The 10,879-nt window shown below is 45.5% G+C and overlaps 1 protein-coding gene across 1 annotated transcript; it reads left to right on the top strand.

Moving 5' to 3' along the window:
• LOC121531378 (IQ and ubiquitin-like domain-containing protein) lies at positions 1 to 10,266 on the top strand. Its single transcript, XM_041836615.2, is given in 14 exon segments — positions 1 to 102; positions 267 to 614; positions 747 to 881; positions 958 to 1,125; positions 1,262 to 1,437; positions 6,144 to 6,299; positions 6,373 to 6,583; positions 6,869 to 7,044; positions 7,211 to 7,381; positions 7,559 to 7,735; positions 9,185 to 9,433; positions 9,531 to 9,674; positions 9,676 to 9,717; positions 9,943 to 10,266. Coding segments are annotated over 13 exon segments (2,367 nt in total). The 5' UTR covers positions 1 to 102; positions 267 to 268; the 3' UTR covers positions 10,159 to 10,266.
• Positions 10,267 to 10,879: the final 613 nt, after the last annotated feature.

Genomic DNA, 10,879 nt, shown 5'->3' on the forward strand with positions numbered 1-10,879 from the left:
CAAACACTTGCTGGACAGACAGCAGTTTGGCTGCAGTTGAAAATACATGGGGAAATACAAGCTAGCTAGCTTCTATCCAGCTTGCTTATCGACATTTTGAAGGTAACTGACAACAACAAATTATTTAATTCCAAATTCACTCACTTTTACTGACGCTTAAAAGCTGTCGTTTTTCCTACTGCTGTCAGAGGCTAGTTAGCTAGCTAGCTATCTAGCTATCTAGCTATCTAGCTATCTAGCTATCTGTCAATCTGTCAATCTGTCAGCCATGTCAGAACAAGACGCAGAAACGCTGGGGCTCAACGGCAACGCTGATGAACAAAATGTGAATAAAGAGGGGAAAGCCCCTGAACCGGAATTAGGTGAATCTCAGGTTGAAAGCAATACCACTGAAGACACGCCTCCAGATGTACAAGATAGCGATGCTGTGGAAAAGACTGAAACTGGCGAGGTGGTGGGGGAAGCGATGCCCAAGTCAACTTATTTGACATCAGGTGAGGAGGACACAGTGGAGGCGACAGCTCAAGCGGACCTTCCAGAGGACAGCAGGCAAGATGGACCATCACCAAATAAAACAACCATCTCAAATGATGCTGGGAACTCAACAGCCACTGGTAAGAAAGATAATTTACAAAGTATCACAATAATAATAGTAGTTTCATGATAGGAAGGGCATTTGTCTGCTTTATCATGTTTCTCTCAATGATATTCTGTGTTGGACATGTTGTTTATCTTCTCTATTGTAGTGAAGATCATGCTGATGCCGGAGGGCCACGTGATGACGATGGCCTTTGCAATTGGGCTGACCATCAAGGAGTTGAAGTTTCACTTTGCAAATGAGCTGAAAGTGCCATCAGAAGTCATACAGATCTCTCTTAGTGGTAAGCCTTTCTACTAACTGCTAAGGCCTTGACTTTCTTGGTTTATGCATTATGATTTATGTCTTTGGCCATCCAGGCAGGATGGTAGAGGACCATAGGACCCTGATAGAGCTGGGAGTGCAGCCTCATGGCACCATCCAGTTAGAGATGACCTCGTCTGACCCTGAAAACCACCCCATCCGTCCTGTCAAGCCACAGCAGGACTACAACATGCCTGATGTCATCACTGTCCGAGTCCAGACAGGTATTTTTTACTAGTCTTTCTCTACCCATCTTCTGGGAGACAATACCATACTGTTGCAGGGCCAGTCACATGCGTTGCATCCTTTATCTGTATATTTCTGTCTCCCTTTCCCCCCCTTGCTCTCCCGCTCTCCCAGACCCAGAGACATTCCAGGATGTGGTGGTGGAGATTGAGAGGGCCACCCATAGGAAGGCTTTCCTGGGAGGCTACAGACACAAGGCCACAGAGACAGAGTACCACCATGCAGCTGTACAGACCATAGCTAAGAGGAAACCCATTACGGGGGTGGGGACCTTCAGCCGCAATACACAGGTACACACACACACACACTAGTCCTGAGCGATTAACTGACATTTGTTATTTTGAATTTTTTGAACAACTAATTGACCGACGTTGGTTCAATTATTTGAATTCCATTTAGTTCCGTTTTTTTCTGTGGCTCAATGCGCAGTTTCCTTAGAGATACACTACGTGACCAAAAACATTTCTGTATGGACCTCGCTTTTTGCACTGGGAATTGTCATGCTGAAACAGGAAAGGGCCTTCACCAAACTGTTGCCACAAAGATGAAAGCACAGAATCGTCTAGAATGTAATTGTATGCTGTAGCGTTAAGATTTCCCTTCACTGGAACTAAAGGGCCTAGCCCAAACCATGAAAAACAGCCCCAGACCATTATTCCTCCTCCACCAAACTTTACAGTTGGCACCATGCAGTCGGGCAGGTAGCATTCTCCTGGCATCCGCCAAACCTAGATTTGTCTGTCGGACTGCCAGATGGTGAAGCGTGATTCATCACTCCAGAGAACACGTTTCCACTGCTCCAGAGTCCAATGGCGGCGAGCTTTACACCACTCCAGCCGACACTTGGCATTGCTTATGGTGATCTTATGCTTGTATGCGGCTGCTCGGCCATGGAAACCCATTTCATGACGCTCCCGACGAACAGTTCCTGTGCTTGTGTTGCTTCCAGAGGCAGTTTGGAACTCGGTAGTGAGTGTTGCAACCGAGGACAGACGATTTTTACACGTCTTCAGCACTTGGCGGTCCCGTTCTGTGAGCTTGTGTGGCCTACCACTTTGAGGCGTAGCCGTTGTTGGTCAGACGTTTCCAATTCACAATAACGGCACTTACAGTTTACCGGGGCAGCTCTAGCAGGGCAGAAATTTGACGAACTGGTTTGTTGGAAAGGTGGCATCCTATGATGGTGCTACATTGAAAGTCACTGAGCTCTTCAGTAAGGCCATTCTACAGCCAATGTTTGTCTATGGAGATCGCATGGCTGTGTGCTCGATTTTAGACACCTGTCAGCAACGGGTGTGGCTGAAATCGCCTAATCCACTAATTTGAAGGGGTGTCCACATACTTTTGTATATATAGTGTAAATCAGATCAAGCCCGAACTGTGCGATGTACAGTGAGGGAAAAAAGTATTTGATCCCCTGCTGATTGTGTACGTTTGTACACTGACAAAGAAATTATCAGTCTATAATTTTAATGGTAGGTTTATTTGAACAGTGAGAGACAGAATAACAACAAAAAAATCCAGAAAAACACACGTCAAAAATGTTATGAATTGATTTGCATTTTAATGAGGGAAATAAGTATTTGACTCCTCTGCAAAACATGACTTAGTACTTGGTGGCAAAACCCTTGTTGGCAATCACAGAGGTCAGACGTTTCTTGTAGTTGGCCACCAGGTTTGCACACATCTCAGGAGGGATTTTGTCCCACTCCTCTTTGCAGATCTTCTCCAAGTCATTAAGGTTTCGAGGCTGACGTTTGGCAACTCGAACCTTCAACTCCCTCCATAGATTTTCTATGGGATTAAGGTCTGGAGAATGGCTAGGCCACTCCAGGACCTTAATGTGCTTCTTCTTGAACCACTCCTTTGTTGCCTTGGCCGTGTGTTTTGGGTCATTGTCATGCTGGAATACCCATCCACGACCCATTTTCAATGCCCTGGCTGAGGGAAGGAGGTTCTCACCCAAGATTTGACGGTACATGGCCCCGTCCATCGTCCCTTTGATGCGGTGAAGTTGTCCTGTCCCCTTAGCAGAAAAACACCCCCAAAGCATAAAGTTTCCACCTCCATGTTTGACGGTGGGGATGGTGTTCTTGGGGTCATAGGCAACTTTCCTCCTCCTCCAAACACGGCGAGTTGAGTTGATGCCAAAGAGCTCGATTTTGGTCTCATCTGACCACAACACTTTCACCCAGTTCTCCTCTGAATCAATCAGATGTTCATTGGCAAACTTCAGACGGGCATGTATATGTGCTTTCTTGAGCAGGGGGACCTTGCGGGCGCTGCAGGATTTCAGTCCTTCACGGCGTAGTGTGATACCAATTGTTTTCTTGGTGACTATGGTCCCAGCTGCCTTGAGATCATTGATAAGATCCTCCCGTGTAGTTCTGGGCTGATTCCTCACCGTTGGTCTTGTAGCCCATTCCAGCCTTGTGTAGGTCTACAATCGTGTCCCTGACATCCTTGGAGAGCTCTTTGGTCTTGGCCATGGTGGAGAGTTTGGAATCTGATTGATTGATTGCTTCTGTGGACAGGTGTCTTTCATACAGGTAACAAGCTGAGATTAGGAGCACTCCCTTTAAGAGTGTGCTCCTAATCTCAGCTCGTTACCTGTATAAAAGACACCTGGGAGCCAGAAATCTTTCTGATTAAGAGGGGGTCAAATACTTATTTCCCTCATTAAAATGCAAATCAATTTATAACATTTTTGACATGCGTTCTTCTGGATTTTTTTGTTGTTATTCTGACTCTCACTGTTCAAATAAACCTACCATTAAAATTATAGACTGATAATTTCTTTGTCAGTGGGCAAACGTACAAAATCAGCAGGGGATCAAATACTTTTTTCCCTCACTGTAGTAGGGTGTTGTAGTTTCCAACAGGCCAATATTCTACATAGTTTAGCGCAGAAAACATGGTAATTAACTACAAGGACCATAATCCATTGTGTGCCTACTTGTCCGGTCTGTGTGGGACAGACACGGAGAGGGAGAGGAGCGATCGAGAGGGATAGAGAGCAGTTGCTTCGTGGGGTATCGCTACCTGAAAATACATTGATAGTTGGTATTGTGATTTTGTCAGACAGCATAGGCAGCAGCTCTATAGAAATGACATGATGTCTTGGAATAAAGTAATCAAATAAAACAAATGTAATATACACAACAACTGAAATATTTTATTCAAGTAAAGTAATGTGAATAAATGTTGTTGTTACAGCATTCAACCCACAAAGCATAGTGCATTTAATGTGTAAAAAAAAGGTTTGAAACCAAAAACAAACAAACAAAAAAAATATATATATATACAGTACCAGTCAAAAGTTTGGACACACCTACTCATTGAAGAGTTTTCCTTTCTTTATTTTTACATTGTAGAATAATAATGAAGACATCAAAACTATGAAATAACACATGGAATCATGTAGTAACCAAAAAAGTGTTAAACAAATCAAAAGATATTTTATATTTGAGATTCTTCAAATCGCCACCCTTTGCATTGATGACAGCTTTGCACACTCTTGGCATTCTCTCAACCAGCTTCACTTGAAATGCTTTTCGAACAGTCTTGAAGGAGTTCCCACATATGCTGAGCACTTGTTGGCTGCTTTTCCTTCACTCTGCCGTCTGACTCATCCCAAACCATCTCAATTGGGTTGAGGTCAGGGGATTGTGGAGGCCAGGTCATCTGATGCAGCACTCCATCACTCTCCTTCTTGGTAAAATAGCCCTTACACAGCCTGGAGGTGTGTTGGGTCATTGTCCTGTTGAAAATCAAATTATAGTCCCACTAAGCCCAAACCAGATGGGATGGCGTATCGCTGCAGAATGCTGTTGTAGCCGTGCTGGTTAAGTGTGCCTTGAATTATAAATGAATCACAGACAGTGTCACCAGCAAAGCACCCCCACACCATAACACCTCCTCCTCCGTGCTTTATGGTGGGAACTACACATGCGGAGATCATCCGTTCACCCACACCACCAAAGACACGGCTTGAACCAAAAATCTGGACTCCAGACCAAAGGACACATTTCCAACAGTCTAATGTCCATTGCTTGTGTTTCTTGGCCCAAGCAGGTCTCTTCTTATTATTATTGGTTTCCTTTAGTAGTGGTTTCTTTGCAGAAATTCGACCATGAAGGCCTGATTCACACAGTCCCCTCTGAACAGTTGATGTTGAGATGTGTCTGTGACTTGAACTCTGTGAAGCATTTATTTGGGCTGGTAACTCTGATGAACTTATCCTCTGCAGCAGAGGTAACTCTGGGTCTTCCATTCCTGTGGTGATCCTCATGAGAGCCAGTTTCATCATAGTGCTTGATGGTTTTTGCGACTGCACTTGAAGAAACTTTCAAAGTTCTTGACATTTTCCGTATTGACTGACCTTCATGTCTTAAAGTAATGATGGACTGTAGTTTCTCTTTGCTTATTTGAGCTGTTCTTGCCATAATATGGACTTGGTCTTTTACCAAATAGGGCTATCTTCTGTATACCCCCCTACCTTGTCATAACACAACTGATTGGCTCAAACGCATTAAGAAGGAAAGAAAATCCACAAATTAACTTTTAAGAAGTCACACCTGTTAATTGAAATGCATTCCAGGTGACTACCTCATGAATCTGGTTGAGAGAATGCCAAGAGTGTGCAAAGCTGTCATCAAGGCAAAGGGTGGCTAAGAATCTCAAATATAAAGTATTTGTTTAACACTTTTTTGGTTACTACATGATTCCATATGTGTTATTTCATAGTTTTGATGTCTTCACTATTATTCTACAATGTGAAAAATAGTACAAATAATGAAAAACCCTTGAATGAGTAGGTGTGTCCAAACCTTTGACTGGTAGTATATATTATTTTAATAATCGAACCGAAACGACCACAAAAAACAATAAGCACTCAGCACTAACACACACACATTCAATGTATTTTTCAAACATTATTTGTTTTTGGCACCTGGAGCTGCATAAGGTATGCGAACAATCCAATTTTCCCCCTCAGACAGTGACGGTGAAGAGCCAGTTCCAGCAGTGCACCAACAGCACATCCACCCAGATGACCAAGATCGGCTGCTACGTGTCCAACATGGAGGACAAGCTCATCTCCCCTGGCTCCTACATCACCGCCGACCAGTACCACGGCAAGAGACTGAGAGCTGTACGTCCTCTACACATAGACAGACAGACCTGAATTTATATCTCTGTGCTCACATCTTTACCCCCACCTATAGGTGATTGCTCTGCAAACGTACACGCGGCGCTGGCAGGCCAAGCGGATGACGGACCGGCTGAGGCAGGACAGGGAGCTGCGTCTGGCCTGGATGGAGAGAGAGGGGAGGAGGAAGAGGGAGGAGAAAGAGGAGCAGATCAAGGCTGAGCACCACAGGAGGATGAACCCACAGTGCAGGGATGACTTCGCCCTGCTCTACAGTGCCCTGGAGAGTAAGCAGGGACCTCCCTTTGCTGCCCCTGTGTGTGTGTGTGTGTGTCACAGTAGGTTGGTGGCAACTTAATTGAGGAGGACGGACTTGTGGTAATGGCTGGAGCTGAATTGGTGGAATGGTATCAAATACATCAAACACATGCTTTCCATGTGTTTGATGCCATTCCATTCGCTCCGTTCCAGACATTATTATGAGCATTATCCCCTCAGCAGCCTCCACTGGTGTGTGTGTGTGTGTGTTCGTGTTTGTGTGTGTTTAAATCCTCTGTATGTGTTTGTAACAGAGTGGAGGAGAGAGGAGGTAGAGCACATCGATGCCACTCTGGATGGTGCTGAGAGGAAGGCTGCTCTGTGTGCGCTGCTGGAGCAGGAGACCCAGCTCATTGCCTCCATCGGACGCCACCGCATCGCCGCCGGAGAGAGGAATTACGACAAGGCCGTGCAGGCCTTCCTTGAGAAGGTCAGAGGTCCCCTCCACTCTATTCTCTCCCACTGCTCTGGGATATGTGCGGTGTCCCATTAATTCTCTATCAGAGTTTCCCATAGCATTGTATAGGCAATGCAGGGTCTCCTTAGTTTCAATTAAAACGTTTGACCAAATGATATATTATTTTTGTATTTGCCAGTGTGCTGCCCCTAAGAGGTGGCGTGCGTTCGATGGGAAGATGACCCAGATGGACACCCAGTACACCATCAGAGCCAAGGAGCTGAGAGACCTGTACTCCAGCATCAACCTGCGCTACCTCAACCAGGAGGAGAGGCTGGATGTGCTGCTCACACTCAAACACACCGTCAAGGTGGGAACACTTACCCTCAACCCATACTGACTGAAAAGATAGATTCTTCTTGAGCTGTTTTTAGATATGAAATATACATACTGAATTGACAATTGCCGATTGTTTTCTTTAAGGACTTTTTAATTTGTGAGTCATGAAAATGCTTCATAATCATAATGCTTTTGTGTGATTGTACAGGAGCACGACTGCAAGCTGACCCAGGACATTGTGGAGTTGATTGACAGGGAGGCGGACCTCCTGATGAGGGGGGTGAAGGAGACCAATCTGGAGGGGCTGAGGAAGAGAATCTCCACCCTCTTCCTCCAGTACATCAAAACCCCCACCTTTAACCCTGAGGTGGCCAAACTGCTCAAGGTACACTACATGACCAAATGTATATGGACACCTGCTCGTCGAACATCTCATTCCAAAATCATGGGCATTCATATGGAGTTGGTCCCCCCTTTGCTGCTATAACAGCCTCCACTTTTCTGGGAAAGCTTTCCACTAGATGTTGGAACATTGCTGCGGGGACTTGCTTTCATTCAGCCACAAGAGCATTAGTGAGGTCGGGCACTGATGTTGGGTGATTAGGCCTGGATTGCAGTCGGCATTCCAATTCATCCCAAAGGTGTTCGATGGGGTTGAGGTTAGGGCTCTGTGCAGGCCAGTCAAGTTCTTCCACACCGATCTCGACAAACCATTTCTGTACGGACCTCGCATTGTGCACGGGGGCATTGTCATGCTGAAACAGGAAAGGGCCTTCCCCAAACTGTTGCCACAAAGTTGGAAGCACAGAATCATCTAGAATGTCATTGTATGAGTGGTATGTCAAGATTTCCTAGCACGAACCATTAAAAACAGCCCCAGACCATTATTCCTCCTCCACCAAACTGTACAGTTGGCACTATGCATTCAGGCAGGTAGCTGTCTCCTGGAATCCGCCAAACCCAGATTCGTCCGTCAGACTGCCAGATGGGGTATTCATCCCTCCAGCGTGATTCATCACTCCAGACAACACATTTCCACGGCTCCAGAGTCCAATGGCCTTTCACCACTCCAGCCGACGCTTGGCATGGCTTATGGTGATCTTAGGCTTGTGTGCGGCTGCTCGGCCATGGAAACCCATTTCATGAAGCTCCCGACTAACAGTTTTTGTGCTAAGCGCTTCAGTACTCGCCGGTCCCGTTCTGTGAGCTTGTGTGGCCTACCACTTCGCGGCTGAGCCGTTGTTGCTCCTAGACGTTTCCACTTCACAATAACAGCACTTGCAGTTGACCAGGACAGCTCTAGCAGGGCAGAAATTTGATGAACTGACTTGTTGGCAAGGTGGCATCCTATGACAGTGCCACGTTGAAAGTCACTGAGCTCTTTAGTAAGGCCATTCTACTGCCAATGTTTGTCTATGGAGGTTGCATGGCTGTGTGCTCGATTTTATACACCTGTCAGCAACGGGTGTGGCTGAAATAGCCAAATCCACTGATTTGAATGGGTGTCCTCATACTTTTGTATATGGAGTGTACATCTCTGAGACTGTATGGTGTTTAGCCTGTTTAGGTGTTATATGGTGTATTTTATTGTCAATAAAATACCATTATTGAACCTTCCCACTGGGCGCAGATGTCAATTCAACATCTATTCCACATTGGTTCAACGTCTTTTCATTGAAATGACGTTGAAACAACGGTGATTCAAGCAGTGTGTGCCCAATGGGTTCACTTAGGCCAATTAAGAAAACTGTATTATGTACAGTATGAAACAAAAACTTGTGCGTGTCAAATTCTGACCCTCACCCTCTCGCCATCCCCCTCCTTCCTCCTTCAGGTCCCCCAGGACCCAGCCCAGCTGAGGAAGAACATCTACTTCTGCCGCGGCTGCAGCCGCTACCTGCTGTCCACCGACTTTGCCCTGACGGCCAATGCTCGCCTGGTGGGCAAGTGTCGTAGCTGTTCGGAGCTAGACAACGAGGCTCGCCGTCGCGAGGACTTCTCCCACTACAAGACCATCCTCAGGAGGCTCCGCAAGACTGAGGCCCAGAGGAACAAGGAGGCCAAGATTACCTACCTGCTGCAGGTGTGTGTGTGTGTGTGTGTGTGTGTGTGTGTGTGTGTGTGTGTGTGTGTGTGTGTGTGTGTGTGTCTGTCTGACTGTGGTCGTGTGTATCTTACAGGAGCAAGACCTGCGGTACCTGGTAGATGTAGTGTGGGGGGCCCAGTCGGCCCTCAGTGCGTGGAGCGACATGCATGACCTGGTGATGGTGAGGTGGGATTGCCAGTGGGAGTGGAGTCCCTGGAACTGCATCCTGCTCACCAATGGGGGAAGCTGCTGCTCACATCAAAATGGAGAACATTGAGAAGGTGAACACACACACACACTTTTGAGGGTTTAAAATGAATTGCCTAGTTTCTACAGCAGATGTTGTTGTAACTAAGTAAACATAACCTATATTAACAACCTTACAGAGATAGTATTAGTACCAGAGAGAGAAGAATCAGTGCTAGGCAATATTATGTAATAGATTTTGATACCACTAGCTAGATGGGGAAAGTCTAAAGTATCAAACCCCTGTTGACCATGGACAGGCCTATGGAGTGGTGTTCATTCGGAATGTCAAACACAAACACACACTGGCAAAGAAATACTTCTCCCAGATCCCCGTCATGGCCAAATACCTCCAGGACGTGGACTTGCAATCAGCCACCCACGGCAACCTGTTGGTCGCCAAGCCCATCACCAATGCGACAACCAGGATCCTGACCACCACCCCACAAGCCGCTGGTGGTAAGGCCACGCAGTGAAGCCCTCTTCCTCCCTCTTCCCGTCTCTTTATCAGTCTGTCCCCCTCTTTCCCCTCTTCCTCTCCATCTCTCCTGTATGTAAAATAAAAATAGTATATTTGATTATCATTGAACTGGTTTGGCTTATGCAACTTTGAAATGGATGTCTAATTTCATGATAAAAGTGATGATATTAAATAGATACTGTAAAATACAACCTGAATGGATCTTTGTGTGCACAATCTCGTAAGCTCTTGACTCATGATCTTGGTAAGAAGCTGGTACATACAACAGTGTTAAACAACATCCGTTGGGAAACCATAAGATCCCAAAAAGGATCCTTGGAAAGTTTTTTTTAACCAGGAATTCAGAATGTTCAAAATCCAATGTGATAGTGTACAATACCCAATTTACCAAACTGCTCACTTTCATGTGTGATAAACTGATCTTCTGGTCTGATTAATGAATCCAGAAATTCATAAAGGAGTATTTATCACATTCTTTTTACATCACATTAAACATCTAAAACTTTTGTGTTCATGTCTGTCCGTTATAATTTATTGAGCCACATTTCTTATCTGTTATCTAAATGATTAACAGTCAGGTGGCATAGGGTCATTCTCAGTGCTTTGTACTGTATGGTCAAAGACTACTAGCCTGATACACATGTAAACTCGTGAGATCAGGATGGCCGTACGAGGCTAAAATACTACAATAGCAATAAGTCAATGTTCTCAGTACA

This window comes from Coregonus clupeaformis, unplaced genomic scaffold, assembly GCF_020615455.1.
Source record: "Coregonus clupeaformis isolate EN_2021a unplaced genomic scaffold, ASM2061545v1 scaf0073, whole genome shotgun sequence".
NCBI classification, from domain to species: domain Eukaryota; kingdom Metazoa; phylum Chordata; class Actinopteri; order Salmoniformes; family Salmonidae; genus Coregonus; species Coregonus clupeaformis.